Source organism: Clarias gariepinus, chromosome 27 (genome assembly GCF_024256425.1).
Source record: "Clarias gariepinus isolate MV-2021 ecotype Netherlands chromosome 27, CGAR_prim_01v2, whole genome shotgun sequence".
Lineage (NCBI taxonomy): Eukaryota > Metazoa > Chordata > Actinopteri > Siluriformes > Clariidae > Clarias > Clarias gariepinus.
In genome coordinates this window covers 4,925,402-4,951,024 of record NC_071126.1, presented here as the reverse complement: position 1 = coordinate 4,951,024, position 25,623 = coordinate 4,925,402, and the positions used below count along the sequence as shown (strand labels likewise).

The 25,623-nt window shown below is 40.1% G+C and overlaps 1 protein-coding gene across 11 annotated transcripts in view; it reads right to left on the bottom strand.

Moving 5' to 3' along the window:
* dab1a (DAB adaptor protein 1a) overlaps positions 1-25,623 on the bottom strand; it is a 409,818-nt gene that overhangs the window by 70,185 nt on the left and 314,010 nt on the right. For 10 of the 11 annotated variants that reach the window (XM_053488880.1, XM_053488879.1, XM_053488881.1 and 7 more), the window contains exon 3: positions 740-879. In XM_053488880.1, the coding sequence (XP_053344855.1) occupies positions 740-879 (140 nt within the window). Of the gene's footprint in view, positions 1-739; positions 880-19,493; positions 19,568-25,623 lie in introns of those variants that run through there. The other variant, XM_053488888.1, reaches the window with a different exon arrangement.

Here is a 25,623-nt window from a genome sequence, read left to right as displayed (position 1 = left end):
CAAATGCTTTGAGATGGTGAAAGAAACCCCATTTGGTCCTGGCTTGAGAGCAGTGAGGGCAAAAGGGGCTTATTTATTTTCTGTCATGGATGGAGAGATGAAGCAGTTCTGAGCAGAGTGTATACATTCTGGGAGTGTGTGCATACTGTACAGTATGTGTTTGGTTAGTGACAGAGACACAGCGAGAGAGGGGAAGAGATTAGTAATGGTAATGTCGGGTCGTTAGTCTACCAGGTAGTGAAGCATTATGGGAATATGAGTATGATTAATGGGAGCCTGACCTCCATTACAATTAAATAATAATGCAAATCATGACATTGTCCAACACTGCATATACATATACACATGGGCATATTTTAAAACACGTGTGTGTATATATATATATATAGATGCACAAATACACACAGAGTATGTGTTACTGAACAAACATGCACATGTGTATTACTGCAGCTAAATACTGTTATAGCTCATTTGGTTGTTCTAAATAAAAGTTGTACTTATAATCCTTTTATAATGGGATTGATTTCACAAAAATAGTTAAATACATTCCAACCACACACACACACACACACACACACACATTTCCACCCCTTGGCTGGGCAGCATGGTTTACAAGGCTCATTAACTCAGCTGATGGATGTAGGGTACGAGAGATCATTCACATTGTGACAGCAGTTGTGTGCACACAGACAAACACACACACACACATGCAAAAAAAAAAAAAAAAAAAAGCAAACACCTTAAGCTTCATCATTGAGTCCTGACAGAGCTTGTCTCCTCTTGCGGCAGTGACCTCATCGATGCCAATGAGCTTGGCCTTGTAGCGGACACCATCCCCTTTAAAACGTTTTATCAGAGCTGCCTCAGTCCGGTCCTGCCCTGAGGAGAGAGAGAGAGAGAGAGAGAGAGAGGGAGGGGGGACAACTGTTAATTAAAGCTCACTGGTGATGCACTTTTCACTAAAATACAAAAAAAAAAAACTAAATATGTTGGGTTTTTTCCTGTAAGCAATAAATCTAAACATGATCACATGCCACATTTCACATGTTTATATATTATAAATGTTCTCCAAGAACATAGTGCATTAATGTAACAATAACTAACTTTTGAACAGAAAATCCACATACTAGCGTTTTCAGGAGATGTGAGAGAAAACCACAGAACCCAATGGAATCCTACATATAAACTGAACACACACCATCTACCCAACCCCATTAGTTAACCAGAGACCATTAGAGGTTGGGGAAAGAATCGATTCAGTTATGAATCACGATTATTTTGTGGGGCGATTCGCGTATCGCCAGACTGACTCCAAAATCGATCTTTATATTTATAATAGAGATGAACCGGTCGATCGGCCAGTGACTCGATCTGTCGGGTTTTCAGCTTGATTGGCCGTGACTGGTGATCAGGCGATCATCCTCAGATGTAAATGATTCTGCATTGAGTGCAAAAGCTTCAAAGTGGCGCAACAGAAATGCTTTTTACAGAAATTTTTATGGTGTTACTTTTACTGAAATCGGACGCGTTAAGAGCCCCCGATCTCAAAATACTGCAAGCGCAAATTTAGCCGAAAATGTTGTGTTAAAAGCCCTGTGTTTTTATGTTACTTGGAGTCGCAATTTTAATAGAATTGCCACCTAGGTACCACAATATTATCATATCGAGAGGTGACTGGTGATTCCTATTCCTAGGGACCATATATCCATTGAGCGAGTAAAAAGAGTACTAATATACACAGTCAAATATAATGACCTAATATAACATCAAATATAATATTGTTGCAAAATAAAAGCAGGTGTATACAAGTTTGTAATCTGCTCATGATGTAAACACAACATCCTGCACTTTTTACTGGAACTCTTTATTTTGACACATACAGCACATTTGGGAAACTTATTGATACTTATCCTTCAGCTGTATTCATTTGTGCATGCAGGTGCAGTTCCTAAAGTGACTTTTGGGCATAGTTAATTACACTGCACCCCAAATTACATGTTAATTAATAAAACAGGCAAAGTAGAGGAAATCTGCCTTGTATCATGTACAGAAGGTAACATGTAAAGGAAGAGTACAGTAACTCAAATAAGCACTTTTTACAACTGCGTTAAGGGAGAAAAAGGGTTTCAAAAAAAAAGTTTCACTACTGAATGCAAAGAACAGGAATCTGAATCAAGAATATAGTATACAGGCTTACCAAAACAGGACATTTAAAGATTGATTATTTGATCAAAGTCAGTAAAAAACCCTAAATGTAAAGTTATGGCTAGCATGTGATGATGAGGGGATGAGGACATGGTGTAACCGTAAAGCAGTGCAAGTGAATCCTATGTGTTCAGATACTGTAGATCTCACTGAGATGTACAGTACTGTGCACATGTATCGAGTCCCCCCCCCCCCCCATTTATTCATATTAAATTAAATAAAATTAAATTAATGTAGATTTAATGACAGAAATGGAAACGAATGTTTTACTTTAGGCAGGGTGCCTAAAGATACAATTTCAAGATATTTTGGTTTATGCAACAACCTCAGCATCAACCTCATTTCCCCTCTCGTCTGTTCCAACCACTTAGCATTCAGCATCACCAGTATACTACACCTCAACTATGTTAAAAATACAGAAAGACTGACTCTTTAAAAGCAAAACATGAAAACGGGGGGTGCTAGAGACTTTTGCACAGTATGATACAGTAGGTTTAGGCTATAAATATACTGTATATGTCTGGCTTGAGCTGTTAAGATAGTTTAAAGCCCAGCTCACCCATGTACATCACAGTGTGGGAGATAAAACCAGTCCCTCCCATTGACTGGCCACATAGGCTTTAATTGGCACCCGGACTGACCAATCGATCGCCCTTATAGGACGGACACCAATTAACTCTCCTGCACCCACCAGAGCGGAGAGAAATAAAGCCAATTAATTTAAACCCTCCCCTCACACATACCTACAGTATAGGTAACACGCCCTGCTGACAGCCCTGGGGACACAGTAAACACCAAGACTTTTACACCGTTAATTGGCAGCTAAGAACATGGAGGTCAGAAGACAAAGCATGCGTGCTGCTTAAACAATGAAACGCATTCATTTGGCTATAATTAAAACGTACATTTCCTTCACAGATTTTTATTTCTTTTACACTGCATGACCAGGATTTCCTCCGAATTTTAATTCTCTCATGTTCATCTCTTACAGTCAAGTCACATGACAATCCGACCATATCATCTCTCTCTCTCTCCCATGGTTGTGGCATTGTCGCTCGTATCAGTGGCGCTCTCGTGTTGACCTTGCTCTAACACACTCCTCAATGTTATCTTTTGTGGACACTCAATGGCTGTTCTTGTCTCAGAAAAAACAGGGTTGGGATTTGGCTAATCGAGCACAAGCACTGGGGCTGAGAGAGCGCGGGTAGGCTGGAAATCCCTCGCTTCCTCAGCAACCTTAATAAACGCTTGGAAAATGATATAATAAAGTAAGTAATGATAGGCAGAATTAAAACCTTTTAAAAGAAATCCAGAATTTCTAGAATAATTAGCAATGCTGCAGTACACACATAACTTTAAAACTGTCTGAACATCAGCGGGCAACACTCCTCTCTCCCAACCTACACAAGATTAATATCTTTTTTTTTTTGCACTACAGACTTTACTGACTCATTATGTCAACTCACAGCTGGCATTAGCACATTAATGAATCGTATAAAGGCTAAAAATACACACCTTTCTACCTTATCTCTGTCTACTGCATGTAGCATACGTATGTGATTAGCAAGGATTAGCATCTTATTCTACATGAAGGCCAATTGTTTTGGAATCAGGGAGCATTTATGGTTATGTTCATTTACTCTCTTATCCACTCATTTGCTTACTTGTTCGTTCATTAATTTTCGTACTTAATTTTTTTTTACTTATTTACTTATTTTCTTAATCATTCACTCACTTGCTTACTCACTCATTTTCCTAATCACTCAATTTCTCACTTATTCACTTACAGTGGAACCTTGGATTGCGAGTAACTTGGTCTGAGAGCGTTTTGCAAGATAAGCAAAATTTTGTAAAAGATTTTACCTTAGTAAATAAACGGTAAATAAAGGTTCTTCTCTCTCGTGTGCTGTGGGATTGTGGTTAATCTTTTCCCATGCTCAGTCTCACTGCGCGTGCGTCACTTGTATAGTCAACATCCGTGCGCGTGTACTGTTTATTATAACATTGTGACCATGTGTGTGCGTTTATTATAACATTGTGACCGCGTAAAGCAAGTAGCTCTCTTAGTGTCATTAGAGAGGTTCCTTGTTAAAGAAGTTTCTCGCCATAGCATTGTTTTCGGTAGTGTGTTTGTGTTTGTGTATGTGTGTGTGTGTGTGTGTGTGTGTAAAAAGTTGTCCTACACAGTAGCCCCCTACCCCCTCCTTTCGTCTTACTTCGGCTTCACACATACACATGCACGCACAAAAACACACACTACGGTAGCACTGCTCTGACAAGATTGTTTTTAAAGGTGAAGTAAATTTTTAATTTGCTTTATTTTTACTTTACATTTCATAATATTTATTTATTTTTATTCTTTTTTTTGGGGTGGTGGGGGGAGGATTTTTTCCACGATTTTCTCCCTAATTTAATCGTGGCCAATTCCTCCCCGTCACTAGGGGTCCCACATTAAGGCTACTACTACTATTATTCAGCCGAAGACTATCACGTGTTTCCTTGCGACGCCAGTCGACCGCATCTTTTCCAACTGCTTGCTCATGCATTAATATGGGAGCAAAAAGGACCTCTCATCCCTCTGAGATAGCTCGGCCAATCAGCTCTCTCTAGACCGTTGGCTGTGAGAGGTAACAGCATCACTCGAAAATCGAACCAGCGATCTCCGGATGATAGGGCGAGCACTTTACCACTGCGCCACTCATATTATTTATTTTTATATGATTTTTTTAGGCTGTGGAAGAAATCAGCAGAGTTTTCATTATTTTTTATTGGGAAATTCGCTTTGATAAACAAGTGCTTTGACATAGGCACGCTACCGGAACCAAGGTTCCCGCAATCCAAGGTTTAACTGTACCTTCTTACTTAATCATTTCTTACTCATTCACCTGCTTACACATTCATTCACTCACTTTCTTACTTATTCGCTCACTCTTTACACTTTCTTGCTTACATTTACTAACACATTTACGCACTTACCCATTTTTAACTCACTTATTCACTTACTCTCTTATTTACAGATTTTCTTACTCAATCATTTCCACACTTTCTTACTCATTTCCCTGCTTACACATTCAGTAGCTCACTTTCTTACTCATTCGTTCACTTTCTCCTTTACTTTCTCAATTACACTCACAATTCACTCACTTTCTTACACTGACTCAATAGTTGACTTATTTCCAATTTCTGTCAATCACATATTCATTTACTTACTCACCCATACACTCCCTCTTACTCACTCACTCATCCAGTGTCTCACTTACTTTCTTTTAATGATCAGCCACTCATACACTAGAATCATCTAATATAAAACCACTGTCTGTTCGTCTTTAATACTTTTTATAATTTAAATTTATATATGTGATTTCTTTTGGTGCGGAAACATCACATCATGTGAATGGCTAAATAACTAAAAAGCACTGGGCTTCTTTTTCCAGAAGATCCTATTTCCAGAGACTACAGTCTCTCTATATACATTAAGATCGCTAAAGCCACAGGACCAGGGACTGTCTTTGCAGTTTGAGCGCTCTACTGCCCCCTGGTGCTCCACTTTATATGTCATCAACAGCTGACCAAAATCACTTTCAGCTGTTGCTCAATCTGTAAGAAGCACAGCAAAGAAATAAGCAAATGTCACACACCTTCATCTTTAGCTATGTCTAACCATCTTGCACTAAGTGATGCACTTAAATATAAAATCAAAATACATGCACAATTGTATTTACTTATTTTCTTTTGAAAAAATAAAAGTTTGGGATTACATATCTCACACATTTACTGTAATAAGCTACACTTGGAGCAGTACTGTACATAGCCACTGATAGCACATGCCAAGACGTTATGTATGTAAGTGATACGACCAGCACACACACACACACACACACACACACTTCATTTGCAAGAAGGCCGACATCCCGGTCCTGTATCACGGCACTGCTTTAGTGAAAACTGAACACACACACAGAACCTAATGACTTTCAACAAGACTTTTCATTTTCTTATGATGCGCTCTGCTTCTTTATTAAATTAAGCATGATGCTGTTCGTCTTCCCCTTTCACTTACTATACCTCTCTCTCCCTCCATCCTCCGAGCCTCCATCCTCTCTTAAAATCTCCTTTAACGACACTACAAGCATCCTTCCCATCATTTAACCTTGAAGGTCTGTCCGCAGTAACGTATAATCATTTATCATGAGAAAAAAAGACAGAAAAAAAGACAGAAAAGACAAGTTTTTTTTCAGTTTATCTTACCTGGATTTAAGATTTTAAAAAATTGGAATTAGTATTCAACACGGTTCAAAGGCTTGTTGTGCAACAGTGACTCCGCTGTTTGAAGTGACTTTAAAATATCGAGTTCATTAAACATCAAAGAAACACACAATGAATACATCACCAATATGACATGTCGTCGTGCCCCCCACAGACTTCCTGGGACTAGAAACAAACAAGTAAACATGGCACACACACAAACCCACACGCGCAGACACATTTTCTCACAACACAGACAAAATTAGACTGCACATTCTGTTTAAAATTCATGTCAAGTATCCGGAGTGGCCCGAGAGAGAAAGGCGGGAACATTCATCATGTAGTGCATTCATCCAGGATACTATCCGGAGATGTGGCATTACATGTTCAGCCTTTTCAAGAAAAACGGCTTTGAAGAAGTATTTTAAATGTATACGTCATGCTTTTCAAGCTGATCTCTATCTACAGCACCTGTAGTATAGGATGTAGGATTGCTGTGAACCGGGCTTATTTATCGTTTGAACAAAAAATTATGATAAATAAGTAAACCATGTGGAACCGATCTGTCAGAACCTATAAGAAGACAGGGTACTGGGTGTTTACCCGGCAGTGGTAATTGTGATTTTTAATTTTTTCATAGATTCTTAAATCACAAATATAACTAAAATGTAATCAAATTAAAAAAAAATAAAATATGAGTGCCGTTCGTAACAAATCAGGAAAGAAAAGAAAGCCGTAAAACTAACAATTACTGAAGATTTCAAGTGATGAGCCTCTTAGCCGCAGTAAAACATTTGAATGGTGCAAACACATTAAAGAAGGTCGCACATCTGTGAATGACGTCACCGTCTGCGGTGGCTTACAGCCCACTATAAACATGCCTTTAACTGTGAACATTCAGAGACTGGAACGCCTGATCCTTAAATATCATCTGAGAACCTGTTGCCAACTTGCGGGAGACGCTTCTATCTGTAGGAACTGGACACACACGAACACTACTTTCATGTCACTGGAACTCAACTGGGAGTTTTTGCCACATCCTTGTACAGTCCTAACCTCGCTCCAAGCCTTTCCACATGTTTGAGCCATTAAAGGAGTTCCTGGGAGGCCAGCGTTTAAGACGTGAAGCATGAAGTCTGATCATGGCTCGCGTGTACTGAGAAAACTTTCTGACGGACTTCTAACTTGCCATGTGGAATGTCTGCATTCGATTCCCAGACAGTCCCAACTGGAGAAGTTCATGGTCAATCCATGTTGACATTGTGTTGGGCATTAAGGCCATACAACTAAACTTTGGTCAAGTCCTCAGAGAAACAGCTGCCAACACCAGTCGAGGCCAGAACCGTCTTCTAGGTAGAGGGAACCATCCGCACACACCAGACGCATCCCAAAGAGACACACGGGGCATCCATGTGACGAGATCTCCAACCAGAAGCGGGGCATCAGGATGGTTCAGACAGGTCCAGAGGGCAGAGGGAGTCTGGATCACTGGCAGCTCAGGAACGACATGTGTAGCTTGAATGACTGTGTGTGCCAGAGAGGGAGAAGCTGTCACCTGTTGACCCACTGATTATTTCTCCTTATTACAGCGTAAAGAAAGCACTGAATCTTATCGCCGATTGGTCATGTGTTATTTGTGTGCGTGAGGGTGACCAATCCAGGCTGTCCTAAAGTCCAAAGCCTTGTGAGGTGTAATTTGTGTGCAGTGGCTAATACTGGACTATAACAAAAGTGGTCTGGGGAAAAACAACCAGTGAACCTGCGACAGATCATATTAATAACGTTTATTAAGATTAGAGCCTAGGCATGCGAATACGCCTGAAACAAAGGGACACTTTGATATCCAAATTTGGGCGACTTCGTGTAAAGTGGATTGTGGCATTAAAGGGAAAGGTGTGAAATCATGATCTGTTGGAATCACACGCAAGCTACTGTACACTGGAGTGTTCCTTTAAGGCTAGTGGGAAAATACAGTCTTGTTTTCTTCTTCATGACTAAGGTGCCCCTTCTGATTGATGAAGACAACTGCATGCTATTAATCAGCTGGGGTATTAATCAGGGTGGTCCGTGCACGTGTTCATGTGTGTGCATGTATACGTGTGCGGTATTCATATGAGCACCTGGAACCTAATGGCATGCTGCTCGTACAGCCATTCATCATAAATCATTGTAAAGTAGTTTGGAGAACGGTGTATGTATGTATGTATGTATGCAAGTGTGTTTGTGTGTGTTTGCATACATATAAGGCTTACTATCGCTTCCTTCACCTTAAATAACCACTAGCTTCACAGTTACACTTCCTACAAAATAAAAAAAATCTTACAAATACATTCTGACGGATGCGGCGGCACACAAGAGGACTAGTCGAGAACAAGTGCAGGAGATAAATAGACAGCGGGAGAAAGAGCAGAATCACTTTGTAGTCTTAGCTATTCAGCACATCTATCAGAAAGAAAGGTTTTAAAGCGAGCTGACAACCTTCATTTCACTCATCCGCCATGCAGCACCGTGAAGCACTTCATCCTGCACCGTCCTCACTTCATTCCGCGCCCTACAGCCTGGCAGTGAATTACAGTCGTCCTCTGAACATAAGCGGCAAGCTGACACAGAGCCGCAGCATTGAGGGATCGAGAGAGAGAGAGAAGGAGAGAGAGAGAGGGAGAGATAGGGGGGGGGGGAGGATAGTGAGCAGGGAGAGTAATAAATGTCATAGTGAGACTCTGCAGTATTAAATAACCTGGACCTTTGTCCAGACAGACGCTGAGCTTATCACCCACTGGAGACACTGCAAGGTCCCACACACACACACACACACACACACACAGTTTTCCAAGCACTCCAGCTGAGTGTTTGATATCATTTTTCTGGTGTGGTATCACTCTCAGCATTCACACACCCTTCATGAGACCACTGCAATGTCTCAGAAAGAAATAATTTATGAAGTTACAAAGCAGAGAGACAGAGAGAGAGAAAGAGAGAGAGAGAGAATCATTTGATTTTGCTTTTATTAAATCTCTCCTGTCACTACTGTAACCCTGGTGTCTACTGTTACACAATCATAGAAATAAAAGCACAAACATCAACAGAAATATTCCTTACATGCTTTAATATATTACACTGGATAATTCGATATACAGTCGTGCAACGGCATGGAAGAAAACAATACATGACCTCAACATTTCAGCTTAACATAAGCACAGAATTTGTACATAACATATTGATCATAATATAAATACTAAATATATAATACTAAATACCCCCCCCCCCCCCCCCCCAAAAAAAAAAAAAAATAAAAATAAATAAAATGTCTCGCTTCGTTTGGAGACTGGCAGCAAAAAGCATGCAGTTGTACATACTGTAGTGAGGACGGCACAACGGCAACGACAGCACGCCATCATGCAGCAAGCAGGATTCATCTATTCATGCTCTTTTGCTCTCTCTCTTTTTCAGATTTGTAACCAACAGCCTCAGTGTGCTCGAGCCTTTAATTAAAAATTACAGGTGATTAAGGATAAACACAAAAAAGGAAATTCTTCGAGCAAAGAGTATCTACTTTGCACTATGGATCAGAATTATTATTTCTTATTATAAGCTTTAATTCTCTTTTAAGGTCACTGCAGGTCGTATAAGCATTTCACTACATTTCGTACTAAGTATGTGACAAATAAAATTTGAATTTGAATTTTGAATTAACCCACAAAAATGCAGGCAAGACTTGAGAAGACACATGAACGTGACTTGTCCTTATATGGGACATCAGTATGTTAAGAGGGAGACCTCTACTGGCTGCGTATTTTGAGCAATCATGCTAAAAATATCATGAAAGAAATGTCTGTTTTTCCCTTTTGTTTAGGTGTGGCACACGTACCCGAGTGTAGCACTTTAGGATAAAATGTACAGAACATCTCTTTTTTTTCATTCTTTGCAGATTTGTGTAACGTCCTCTATGAGATGCCCAGCTCTGTGCACAGGTGCTCCATGAAAGGGGACTTTAATAGGCCACCGGTGATCTGTCATTCACCGCAACAACCCCGAGGCGTAGCCGTCAGCAACTGTGACCCGGCGCTACTCGAGGGCACTTTTTCATTCCTCACACCATACCTAATGCCCGCTGCGCTGTCACTTCCCATTGACGTGTTCATTTAATAATGTCAGCAACTTTACTTCAGCTAAACTGATTCCTGAACCCTGCATCCATCTTCCATTTCTAATCCCGCCCCCCAAACATGAAGTACAATATTACAAAAACAACCACTATAAAGAATAGCCATGCATGATAAGCAACTCACAAAGCTTAAAACAAAGGACATGGTCCTAATTATTATTATTTATTTATTTATTTAAATGTAAAATATCTACTGTAGTGAAAGTTTGAACATAACATCTTGGTCGTATCTAGTAATTTGACGGTGATGATTATGCCTTTGGATACATAATTATAAACCGCAGTAGGCATCTGGGTTGAATAATAAATGATTTTTCAATACAGTGACTTATTAAAATATTTAAGTATGTGTTTAGCCTCATATACAATGCACAGGCCTACAGTATGAATATGCATTAAAAATGACATCATGATATCTGTTTACTTAAATAGTAAAATGGATGATGTACAGTATCAGCAGAGTTGTTTCCATTCAACTCCCTCTCTCTATCTCTTGCACAGATACTTAAAAAAAAAAAAAAATTTTAAGTAATTTGTCATGTTTTCAAAAAAGGGCAAAAATCCTAATTCTTGAAGACGTTCTCATTTTTGGAAGCTTCACGATACAGATTAACCGAACAGTTAAAAAGACAAGTTGCACAATAGTAAATCAAGATTTCCTTAAAGGACACTTCACGGCTTCAACAATTACCAATGATTTAAAGTCATAGTGCAAGTTGACACTATAAATATATTTTCTTAAACAAGTTAACACGTCTCAAAGCTGTGTGTGTGTGTGTGTGTGTTAATGCGTGTGTTACTGTAATTCTCCCCCTCAAATGATATTTTTTACACTTCTAACCTCCACTATTTCACTCCTCTTCCAAACTTGCCATTTCCATGTCTATACAAATGTGCCACTGCTAAGCCACGCTCCTCCAGAGAACAGCAGAGCCAAGCAAGAAGCCTTTTTTTTTTTTTTTTTTTACACATACTGTAAGGTCACAAGTGGGAAAAAATCTAATTAGCTTGTTTAAGCCAAAATCAATATGTTTTTTCGCATTTACACTGGAGCCCTATCCAAATGTCTTTCGCTCGTTAGGTTTACGCCAGATGCCCTTCTTGACGCAACCCTCCTATTTTATCCGGGTTTGGGACCGGCTCTCCATCCAGTAGATGGGAATCAAACCCAGGCCCTTCTTGTCTGGGATCAATCAGAGACTTACATAGAAGAAAAATATTCTTTAAAATGTTTGCACCATTCATATGTTTTTGGCTTTACTGCAGGTAAGAGTCTCATAACAGGGCAGCGCGGTGGCCGAGTGGTTAGAGCTGTGGCCTTGCACCTCTAGCGTCAAAGGGTTTAAATCTGTCTCTCCTAATTGGCATTCCCAATTTGCCCCTAGTGTGTATGTGCGGGATAGATTGACACCCTGTCTATTGTGTACCCCCCCTTAAGCCGTAAGTCTCCTGCGACAGGCTCCAGGCCCCCGCAACCCTGTATACAGGATAAAGCACTATCTACGATAAATGAATGAACAAATGAATTAATGAATGAATGAGTCTCATCACTTTACTGTCTCAGTTTTACTCCTTCATTCATTAAAAATTTCATGTTACACAAAAATATGTCACCTTCAGATAAAAAATACATATACAGTAAATGACAGAATACAGTGTATTTTCAATGTTTTTTCCCCTTTACAGGCATTAATTTGTATAATCTAAAAAAAGACATTTTAACCAGAAGACAAATAATAATAAAAACATCCGTTTTGAGTACTGTGTACCGCTGCCTTAGGAACAAAATGGCTGCTGCTAGATTCCACTGCGCCTATAAGTCAATGCTAAGTGCCTTCCCACTGGCCTGCCTCTCCCTGCGCTCATCATTTACTTTATGAAAACCTCATCTGTGGAAAAATAAAAAGCAGCTTTATTGCAACGACAGCATCAGGTAAGCACTACAAGGGAAAAGCACAATAACTCGGTATCAATAAAACAATAAATCTGTGGCATTCTGTATTACACTCCTTTCATTGTATCATGACTCAGAGAAGGCCTTCGATATGCAGCGTAATTGGAGTGTATTGTAAGCGTGGAGTACACTATGATGCCATTTTGAAGTGTGTGGGGGGGGGGGGCAGCTTTTAATAAGAGCCAACAAGGCCTAAGGGAGAAACAGTATACACACACACACACACACACACACACACACGCAGAGAGAGAGAGTGAGAAGATGTGCAATATGCTTTAACAGAAGCAGGCACTTCATTCAATTGTCTGTTGTATCTGCAAAAGGAGACAATTTATCAAGTAAAAGTCCCTGCCATATAGATTTTATAAACACATCCAAAGAGAGGCACAGAAAGCACTGATTTCTTGTATCAAATGTATTAGGACCTATTGCGATATAATAAAATAGTTAATATAAAATGGTAAGAAATCATGAACAACATACATTTTTTTTTTTTTAAGAACCCAATAACCTGACCCTTCTGAAAGATGATTTATATACACATCATGTTGCAGAAGGGTCAAGTTATTGGCCTGCTTAAAAAACAAAAACAAAACAAAAAAACCTTCGGAAATGACTAGACATGGGGAGAACTACCCGACGCATTATAAGAACCTGGAAGGATACTATAGAAGCATTAACTTTGTAAAAAAAAATATATATATTTAAAAAAATGTGGTAAAAAAAAAAAATCATGAATGAACATAACTTTATTGTTAAATTAGATTAGATTATAATGTTTAAATTAGATTGAATCTAATCTCACTCTCACTCACTCATCTTCTATACCTTGGGTATATAGGAATACAGACTAAGGGCACGAGGCAGGGCACACCCTGGACAGGGTGCCAATCCATCGCAGGGCACACACACATACACTCACTCACACCCTCATTCACACACTACGGGCAATTTGGGAACGCCAATTAGAATAACCTAAATATCTTTGGACTGTGAGAGGAAACGCACCAAGCACAGGGAGAACATGCAATCTCCATGCACACAGACGGGAATCGAGCCTGGCCGGGAATCGAACCTGGACCCTGGAGGTGCAAGGCAACAGTGCTAACCACCTGAATCTAATCGAATCCAATCTAATCTAATCTAATCTAATCTAATCTAATCTAATCTAATCCCACTTAAACATTTGATAAAGTTGTATCATAATAACAGCTACAGCAGAAATCACAGCTGTGTTTAACTGTGAAAGAAAGAGCATTTCCAAATTTACAACGTATCAAAATAAAGGCTTCAGTTTGCTAGGGAGCATAAATATTGAACATTTGAGCAATGGAAAAATATCATGTGGTCTAATAAGTTCAGACTGACCCTATTCCAGAGCGATGCGTTCGTCAGGGCAAGAAAGTGTGGACATAAAGCGATACACCCATCATGCATAGACACATTAACCCACTGTAGAGGCAGGTGGAGTCAGTGTTCACGCAGGTCAGGTCTAGGCTCAGCAACATTAATTGGCAAAAAATTAAGTCAGCTGGTGACCCGAATGTACCAGGTTATCAAATAGTGGAGTTTTCCTTTCCTGATGGCACCGGCGTGTTCCTGACTCAAATTGTGAAAAAGTGGTTCTTGGAACATGAGAAATAATTTCCGCACATGACCTCGCTGCCACATTGTGTGCTATAATTAAAGCTGAATGCAGACCAATGAAATCTTTTTGGGTCACTTTTGGGTCAGGCAGTGTAACTGACACTGATTTCGTTTTTACAGCATTACCCTCTGTCAACTCTTCTGGGGTTGTTCTTTCATAAAGATCCTCAATCCAAACCCAGGCTTTTGAGACAGACAAGAAAACATAAACTGGTTCAATAAAGAACCAGTTACCCAGTGAAAAATGGAGGGGACTTGTGTACCATTCGAAACAGATATGTGTATCATGAGAAACAGAAATGTGTATCATGAGAAACAGCGGAAGCACCAGCAGCAGAAATAAATATTATATTTTTTCTCATTGCAGCAGTATATTTCTCTCATTATAAAATGAGGAAAAACTTACTTCCCTTCCTGTCCCCGCTGATAATGTTGATAGTGCACAATGTGTCGTTAAAGGCATCGCTTTAGCCGAAGTGTGCTCACACAGTGTGCATCTGTAGAACGTTGTTAGATTTGGTTTTAAAAAGAGAGCCCAGCCTGTCTGCGCATACGGTCCCATCGGGGAACGCGGGAGTACCCATATCTGCTCTAAAGGAGACCCAAACCGCCATCAGCATGAACCTGAAAGGCTGTTTTTATTTCATTATTTCCTGCCTAGTTCTCAGAAAAGCCATCTGAAGCTAAGTTATGAGCGGTGGAAGCGCAACAGGACAGCACTTCATTATCTTAGGCTCATGCTGCTCACATGCATAGTCAAACGAGTTTCTGGTGATCATTATAGAAGCAGCTATTGATGTACCTGCAGCATGTTTTTGTTTCAGTAATAGCAGGTTCTCTTCTCAGTGCTGGTATGCGCTACGCTATGCTGGCTCGCTTTAATAGCGTGCTGTCAGAGAGGCCATGTCTCTGGTACAGATTCGATCGATGGTTTGCAGAGCTTCTATGAATACTCAACCAAGTGCATCACAGAACAAGAAAAGGCATCTCTGTTGCATTTAAGAACTTAACCAGGCTCTACGTGTTCTGTCTTTCTCTCCCTTTTTCTCTTCATTTTACACCCTACTGTGTTTGCCGCAGTTTTTAATACCCTTGGAAGATGTAATATTTCTCCAATTGAAATTTATGACTAAAATTCATGACTAATTTTAAACACTTAAGATTGCACAGTACTGTACACATGTAATAGGAACGAATGCAGGACAATGCATGAAATCAGTTCACATCAGGCATCAGATGGGTGAAGTGATCCTTTACCAGAGCATGGATGTTTTTCCTATCTTAGAAATTTTCTCAAACAACACTCCAGATTTACACATCTCTGTCCGTCACTTAAGTCATTTTATTAGCGGATACCTCTTTACTTTTACTCCATTATATCCCACGACAAATATCTGTACTTTCTACTTCACTACATTTGTGCATGTTGTTATGTTGCATAACCAAAACGGTGTAAAGTATATGAAACGGTAATATCTCCACCTGAATATGGATATTGTAGAGCAAAAAGTCTATGTTCTGTTTTTGTTTTATTGACCAAACTTCAATAGCTAGGACTCATTATAAAAACAAGCACCTTCTTACAGGGTACCTCCTTTCGTGAAATCACTAACTGCCCCCAACTGCTAATCATGCTACATAGCTAGTACTAGGCAATGTTATGTGTATTGCTAATGCATTTGACAGAAAATTATAGATGAGGTATGCATTCTATATTTTTCTTCTTATTGTTATTATTATTATTATTATGTTTGTACTGTTTTAGTCTATATATGCTAATTTTTATTTTTTGGTTTTGATGCCCTCGCCATCACCACTATTTGTTCTGAAATTTCTATCTACATGGGGGCACTGGTGGCTCAGCGGTAGGTTTCTTACCAGCCATGCGGAAGGTCCGGGTTTAATTCTCACCCTATGCCCAAACCACAGCCATTGATGCAGTCTCGGTCCCAAGCCTGATAAAAACGTGAGGGTTGCGTCACATCCGGCGAAAAACCTGTGCCATAATGTGTGTGCGGATCGACCAACACCACCCTCACCTCTCGTTAGTTTACGCAATGCAGTGCAGAAATGTAGTTAAGTAAAATACACTTCTAAACAGAGTAACATTAAAATAAATCTTCTAATAGAATTAACTCAAGTAAAATACAAATGTGTGCAATGTGTACTTACAGTAAGTACAGTAACAAAGTACAGTACATGTACTCAGTTATCTCCCATCTCTGCTTGGGAACAGCACTAAGGGTGCAATGATCAGCCTAGCATTATACTACTGTATCAATGGCCAGTACTGCTGTACACGTGAAGTGCGTAAGTGAGAGAGAGAGACAGCGAGAAAAAGAGTAAAATGGAAAAAGAGACACAACATGGGCCAAAGGGAGCATAAACAATTTTCATTAGACCAAACAGCAGCTTTTAGCCTGTAGGGATGTTTTAACAACTCAAATCAATTGAGAAGGAACTAATATAGAGCGGCAAAGTGTGTGTGTGTGTGTGTGTGTGTGTGTGTGTGTGTGTGTGTCTGTGTGTTTGCATGTGTGGATGAGCATTTATGTGTTTTTTAAGACTTGTTTGATTCATGCCCTCCGGATTATAGCTGGCTTTTAAAAAGCTGCAACCTCAGGTGATATGCTTTCGTTCAACTTTTATAGCTTTGTAACAGTTGTTGTATTTGCATAAGTAGCATTTTGTCACCCAGGACTGATTCAGCAGAGACATAATCCAGGATAGACAACGACGCAAAGCCCCAGGTCTGAGACCTACACAGAGAATCGCACATCATGATTCATAAGCTTTACAGTACATAGTGAACTCACTGCAGCATGTGAGTTGTGTTCTTAGTGAAATATTTTTCACACGCTTGGTGCTGCTACTTGTTTAGATTATACTGTAGATGCGCGCCCGTTGAAGATTGTTGGTTCTTAGTTTATGCTACGATGGTTCCTTACTGTTTCGGGGGGTTTCCTCTGCATGTGATAAATCAATGCTACTCCAGTTCACATGCTCCGTCTCCGTCTGGCTGTCTGCTCTCCCACCCTCACTCCATACAAAGAATGCAGGAGCTGTGAAAAGCTAACGCTTAACACCAAGAGTAAACAAAAAATTACAACAGTACAAAAAAGACCGGCTCATTTATGCTAATCAGTAGTTCCTTTAGAATTAGCTTCTTTAGCATGCTGTAACTGGCTGGAGGAGATCAGATTTTCTAATGCATTTCACTCATGACAGCTGCTCAAGTTATTGCGACACAGCTGCTCTCTGGAGAGCCATTCATACAGCATGTGGTTTAAAAAAAAAATAAATCAATGGCAGGGTATTCAGGCTTACAGGTACGTCTAGCAGCCACACACTGACCTTTATTTGCTACACACAGACTTGTGTGCCAGTCAATGGGTTTTGGACCTAAACACATATTCCCTGTGCAGTTGGGTTTTTAAATAAGAAAGCAGCAGTTATTCACAACATGGAGGCTTAAAAGTTGCCTGATGGGTCAGAATCGGTGGCAAGCTCTGATTTTTACTACTGTAAAATAGTGAGTAGGTTCCCGTTTCGCCACCAAAAACAGTCCTGACTCATCGAGGCATGGACTCCACTAGACCTTTGATGGTGCACTGTCATATCTGGCACAAAGTTTTCAGTAGCAGATCCTTAACGTCCTGTCTACCTAAACAAACTGGACTCCATATTAACTTAAACACATCTCCTGTTATACTGAACTTCCAGCCTCCGAACACACAGCATGACTGCAGATCAGTCCCTGCTATCCGTTATCACCCAGATGAGGATGGGTTCCCTGTTGATTCTGGTTCCTCTCAAGGTTTCTTCCTGTTGCCATTCCAGGGAGTTTTTCCCTGCCCCTGTCGCCGTCGCCCTTGGCTTGCTCATCAGGGTAAAAACTTCTCATCTTGATTTATACACATTTCATACAAACTTCCAGATTTCTTTTGACAGTGTAAAGCTGCTTCGCGACAATAACAATTGTTAAAAGCGCTATACAAATAAAATTGAATTTAATTCTACGTTGTGAGGATTGGACATGTTCTTTTAGCCCATCCCACAGTTGCTCGGTTTGATTGAGACAATATGGAGGTTGAGACAACACAACAAGCTCAAGTTCCTCAAAGTATTCCTGAACAACGTTTCCAGCGTGTCCATTTCCCTTACATTAGTGGTACTGATTCCATGTCAAAGTAACATCCACATAACCCAAGATTTCCCGGCAGATCAACGCTCAGAGTATCACATTGGCTTTCCTTCTTCCCATGGGCGAGACCATTGTTGGAGTTTTTAGCAGAGGACGTGGGTCAGCATCGGCACCCTGCAGCTAAGCAGCAACGCATGCAACAAAACTGTAATGTGCTGTGTGCTCTGACACCATTCTATCAGAACCAGAATTAACTTTTTTATAGCAATTTGAGCTGCAGTAGCTCTTCTATTGGATCAGACTAGAAATGCATCAGTGAGCCTTGTCCCCATTTGACTGGTTTTCCTTCCTTGGACTACTTTTGTTATGTCCTTAACATTTGCAGATCAGCAACATCCCAGAAGAGCTGCAGTTTTGGAGTAGCTCTGACCCAGTGGGTAAAAGTTAAGTATAATGAAGACACAGAGTTGCCAGGATATAATATTTTCAAGGGGTTACATGTTAAATAATCTGACAGCCCGTTCTGGGGAACTTTCAGACTGTCAGACTAAACATGATGACAGTCAGTGACAGCAGGGAGGAAAAAAAAAACCTGGTTTATATGAAAAACCTTTTAGCATAGAGTCTACCGCTGTTAGCTTTATGACAGGGGAGCCTGTGTGGTGTCTCAAATCACGATGAAAATGTCAAATAATGCGCTTTGGCAAAATGCTGAGCATCTCTGGGTTTGCAAATCACTTAAGTGTTAGAAGTTTGGGTTCTTGATGACAGGAACATTCCCTTCAAGTGAGATGTGTTTTGCGTGCTCTCCTGTCGTAGCAAATCACTACCAACCATGATAGTCGTCTTTGTAGGATGAGGTATTTTTTCCTTTACATGGTCACACAGGAACTCACACTTTATTTACGTGTACTCTACTATCAGTGCCAGTTCAAAGTGCTAGTAGATACAGTGGTGCGTTATCATCCAAGGGTTGATTTTTTTTCTGAACACTCACAGCTATGTCAACTATATCACTTAAAAAAAAAAAAATTAGTCCTGTCCAATTCGTTTTCCCCGATTTTCTCCCCAATCTAGTCATATCCAATTCCCTTCCCGTCACTAGAGGGGGCTCTCACATTAAGGCTACTTACCTCCATCCAGCCAGGAGGGCCGGGGCTGTCAGGCGTTTCCTCCGAACCATGTGACACCAGTCGACCTCTTTTTTTTTTTTCGACCTGCTCGCTCACGCACTGTTGGGGGCGGCGTCACACACTCGGAGGCCAGCGCTATCCACCTCTCCGCGTGCGCGAGCTTGCAGACGCTACGTATGTTGTAGAGCCGTGCAATTAATTTGGGAGCATTCATACCTCTCATCCCTCCCTTCTGAGAGAGCTCGGCCAATTTAGCTCTCTCGAGGCCTCCGGCTGTGAGAGGTAACAGCATCACCTGGGAATCGAACCAGCGAGCACTTTACCACTGCGCCACTCGGAGGTCAACTATATCACTTTTTAATTTACTAATTAACAACAATCATGCTTTTTTATTCAGATACACTGTAGAACCATGTAATATTCATTCAACCACATGATCACGAACATGTGCACCATGTTTATACTGTAAATATTGTTGATGAGGGTGAGTCAAAAATTATCTGCACTGTGGCTGTAAAATTTATTTTAATTAACAACAAATACATCACTTTTTTTTCTCTTTGCTTTTCAATACATTTTGTCCATCTGTCAACAAGCTTTTATTTTCCCTCATTAAAAATTGTTTTGGGCTAACCTGCTATTGTAGCCACGAATGCACCGCTCCAGTATCTTCACCTCTTCACCAGAAGTTAATCTTTGTCCTTGTTGAGCTTCTTTCAGGGAAGCAAACAGCTACAAGTCCAATGGAGCAATATATAACATAATATAACAAAGTTTCTGGCTTCAGCTCTTCAATAAGCATATCACTGTAATAATCACTGTTGATTACTGGGTCAGGGGTAGCTCAGTGGTTAAGGCATTGAACTACGGTTCGGAAGATCCCAGGTTCAAACCCCACAACCACCAGGTTGTCCCTGTTGGGCCCTTGAGCAAGGCCCTTAACCCTCAACTGCTCAGATGTGTAATGAGATAAAAATGTAAGTCGCTCTGGATAAGAGCGTCTGCCAAATGCCTAAATGTAAATTACTGAAACTTTGTCCTGATAATGCTCTAATACTGGCCCTTGAGAAACCCAGAAAAGGGTAAGCATCAATTTTTCACCCTCAGACGACAAAGAAATAAAAAAGTTTAAAATCACTGCACGCTGCTCTTCTATCACAAGTGGGGCAACCATTTTTGCTCACACCGCAGTTACAAATGAACCGATGAAACATGTTCACATCTGCACAGGGAGACAACAGACTGCGGATAATTTTTGACTCACCCTTGTATATTCTTTTTTATTATATTGATTCCATGCCTGTCTTATTTGTTTCTCTGATACATAGCCCTAGTACATGTTCTCCTGTGTTTTTCAATTAATAAGACTCTGCATCTTCCATCACTTTTGCAGCGTGTCAGAAATTTACAGACACTTGTACATTTTAGGTATTAGGTAGTAGTAACTTTAAATTGTAACTTGGGTTAAAGGTTTTAGGCAGCCTTCCACCAGCTTCTGACAATAAGTTGCTGGAATTTTATCCCATTCCCACATGCTTTTTGCACATCCATTTGCTTTTTCAGTTCTGGGTTTATTTAATTGGTAAAAAAAAATAAAATAATAAAAACTCCTAATGATGACCAAACTCTGTCAAGCTGGAAAGCCATGGAGCATGTTTATCCCGAACAAGCGCATGGGGAGAATTTTCCATTCCTGGTTGATGGATGGGAGAAAAACACTGCCATATTATCAGCTCAAAGTAAAAAAAATAAGATGGACAAATAATCATCTTCCCTCTTTCCATGCTAAGGACTTGTTCACCCACACATTCCCATTGTGTTTGTGCCGTGAACTAGATTGCTGATACTACTGAGTGCCACTTCCAAACCGCCAAAAAGTGTCTAGTAGCTCCTCCAACACGAGGGTCAAAATGAACTCATCATTTCTGTCCCCTGAGCGCCATTCCCATAATCCTCTCTGTCCTGCTGCCTGCACCTGCCGCCAACTCATCTCCTGGGCTGTGGGGCTAACATATCAGCAAATTAGGTTGTTACTCCTGCCAAGACTTTCACATATACACACACATAGACATACAGCACATACCAGTGGTTCTCAAACATTTTCTGTCATTCCCCACTTAAGGGGGTGGGCGAATTTTCGAAATCGGCCAAGTTTACTATTTATTAAAATATTAACTTCTAAACCAATAAGATTAAATAACACCAAGTTCAAAACAGATAAAATACACGTGCAATTGTGTTAACAGGCTTACTTATCTACAGGGCTTTATTTCAAAGAAGTCGAGTGGCTTATTAACGTGACTGGGGTGTGTTGTCTCTGAGTGTCTTCCTACTTTGTTGGGTCTCATGCTGTCTGCTGCCAGCGGTTTAAGACACAAAACACACACGGGTCTCTCCTCTGCCCCCACCATCCCCACCATGAATCCAAGCGCAGCATACAGTAGGCTTCATCATGTTTTCCTTTCGGGTGGCTTTTTGGTTGATTAGGCCGATAGTGCTGAATCACCTGCTTTTTTGTGGTCCATGTAACAAATGTGTCCATTATTATTGTTATTATGCTCACTACATACAGTACGCTACTGACCCGGTTTGTAATGGCGGTAAAGTCAGTTTTATATTCGCATCTCCGAATTCAATAGCTGTGTAAATAAAACCGCAAATAAGATACTCACGTATATTTCCTCTCTACATTGTCTTTGAGCTACATCCGCCTTAAATTATACACGCTTAAAAGCATAAACACCATTATTCTATACGACGCAGGATACCTAAAGATAAAACATAACATGCCCTTAGACTTTGGACCTCCAGCCATATAAAAATTTCACATTGTCAACCAACACCTGACAGGTTTAATCATTGATGTGTGTGTATCTCTATGTGTGTGTGTGTGTGTGTGTGTGTGTGTGTGTGTATATATATATATATATATATATATAATTTTTTTTTTTTTTTTGGGGAGTAAGCCATGCAGTGTCTACCATCTAATCCTGGGTCCCAACTTTTTTCCTACTTCTGCACCTCCAAAGTCAGCGCAAAGACCACCATCTAAAGCTGGCTAGTTATACTATCCCCTGTGACCACCTTACAGTCTCTAATCGCCTTTATATTGCATCTCGTACACACCAGATCACAATCAGATAGTCTACCTGAGTACATCTTCCACTATTATTATACGTCACCCTGTGTTGTTCTTTCTTCTGAACTGCCATTTCTATCCTTTTTCCACGTTCCTCTTCTCGACCCCATATCTATCCATCACCTCATCATCACCTCTTCTTTTTCTTTTTAAGGTAAGCTCCAATCTTTCTTCTATAGGTACACTCACTACCACTTTATCTAACTCACTCCAGAAATCTTTTTTCACCTTTACATCACATCCTACCTGTGGAGCGTATGCACTGATGGCATTTCTCATAACCCCTTTCACTTACAGTTTTATACTTATCACTCTATTAGACACTGTCCTCACTTCCACTACACTCTTGGCATACTCTTTCCTCAGTATTAAACCGACACCATTTCTCTTATTATGTACACCACAGTAAAGCAGTTAGAACCCACCTCCAATGTTCTTAGCCTTCCTTCCCTTCTGAAGAATCTGAATACAACCTGAATTGGCACTTACTGTAGGTATCGTGATAATGTGGTATCAGGTCGTGATTCTCTATAAGCTACTCATTTCAGTATGAGCCCAAAGAAAAAAAAAAGTAAAGTGGTATTGAGTCTGGTTCTGTTTAATCTTCTAGCAATTGTTTTAAATAAAAAGAAAAATATTAAACTTCACAGAAGGAAAAAAACTGGAAACCCAGTCTGTCGTTCCGCTCTGTATATATAAATATTTGACCGAAATTCAGCTGCGAATGCATGTGCAGAGAACATAAGCTGATCATGAACAGGAAACTTCTAAAGGTAACAGAAAGAGGATGATTTTCATGAGTGACAAGTTTTCAAGCATTGACAAATCTGTGAATTTAAATCCAAAGACTAAAAAAAAAGGCATTAATCGTAATCTTAAGCAAGACAGCATGAACTGCTTGCTTTTCTGCTTGGCTTACAGTATAATCCGCTTCACTGGAAGCTGCTTAAGGTAAGGAAACCTTCAATTAAAGGTTTAATTATGGGTTGACTACCAGTTTAGTTAAGTTTACTAACGACTGCCCCATGCCATCTAACTGACCTTTCCTGTCGTACTTAACGTCTGACTAGTACACAGTCAGGTAACATACAGGCATGGCCAGACGCATGACACTACACACACTCCAGTGTGAAAAGTGTAAGCTATCAATATGAAGAGAGCAGGTGGTCTCTCTGTGGGACCCGGTGATGGAAACGACGCTATAACAGGCTGAGAAACCTGCTTTACCAATTAATTCAGTAAAGGTGTTAAAGAAGCGTTTAACAAATACTAATGTACATGTGTGATACAGAGGATAGCAGATTAACACAGTGCCATATGTACACATTACTGCTGCCAGAATGAATTGTACTTTTCCAATATTACTTCCATAATCCTGTTTCAGTCATATTTAAAGATTTCTGGATTTTTTGTTTTATCTGTATTGCTTTTTGTAAATCGTTTGAAAATTATAAAATTATGAAACATTTCTGAAACATTTCATCCAAATTTTGACTAAAGAAGTAAATATTCTGTAAGACTGGGTGTTTCAGTTCTAGTGTCCCAATGCAGATTTAACCATTTCCTTGGTTTAACTATTCAGACTTCATGTTCAGAGAATTAATGTTTTATTTAGCACCAAACAAAGCCTGAAGAAAAAACAAAAAAAAGGAAGAACAAAAGACAAAGGGAAGAAAAGTTAAGCACACGCACTGATCACCTTTCCTGTCTCAAGGAGGACAGATGGCACCAGATGGGGTGATGAATGAGTCAGCAGGCTGTGTGTACTCCTGTTTGTGTGTGAGACTGGTTTGACCTCCTGCGTTCATTTCTTGTCTCCTAAGGACAGTCTTCTAACTAAATGTACTGAAGTGGCTGCAGGATATTAGTACAGCCACTGAGTTTATGTGACTTCCAAACTCGATCGGAAGAACCCACAGGCGGTTGGCCTTAAGATGAAAAGGGCCACATCCCATCATCCTCCCTGCCTGTGGAGTGAGCCAGCGAGACGAAGCTAAAGCCTGATGAATGGCTACAAGAGAGGAGCTATCCACTAATGTACTGCTGAACTGAACAAAGCCAGGAGCAGCACTGTCCGTGAGTCACTGTGCTCTTTCTTCAGCCATTACTTTGTAAAGGGGCGTTCAAGTCAAACCAGGACTTTTGATTGCGCAGAATAAGAGAAAAGTGCTTTTATTTTGTCTGTGTAATGCCCTGCTACACTAATCCACTTATGCCAGTGTTTCACTATTGCAGATATACGATCAAGGTGAAATGTTTTCTCAGTATGCCAGAGCCTGCTTCACGTCTGAAACGCGGGTCCAAAATGTGGAAATGTGCAACTGGTGCTGGCGAATGGTTGTGTATACAGTTCCCACAGACAGATGCATGACATGTTTTTCATGCAATAAGAATGTTGGGGTGTAAAAACAATTTAACTGGTCCAACTACACCACCCATTAGCGTTCCAGTGGTGTAATGGTAAAGATTTACCTTCTTGCGAATGGGGTTTGGTTCATAGCTGGTGCAAACTCCCTTGTCATTCTAGAATGAATACAGGTATGTCATATTTTAAGTCACTGATGCCCCCCATTCACAAGAAAGTTCACCATAAGTCTCGGTTTGACTTGAACGGCACTCATGTATATACACACTGATGATATGTAGCCTGATTTCTATGCTAGCAGAGTTAAGAATAAGCTTTTGGCATGCAGCATGTACAGTATTGTGTGCAATTCATTAACAACTGACAGAAGAAAGGTGACACTGCCATAAATAAGGTGCCTTCTATCTTAATTTAATATTTGTATATCAATAGTTATTCATAAGGAGATATTGCTACGAAAGCAGAACAGGGTTTATCTTTTGTGTCAAGTTCGGTCTCCACAGTTAAACCTCCATTCTGTTGATGGGGTCATTGAAAGAGGCAAGGCATGATACACATGCAGACTATTCTTTAATGTCGTGACATTCTCTTCTTACAAAGGACAAACAACAAATACAAACATAACA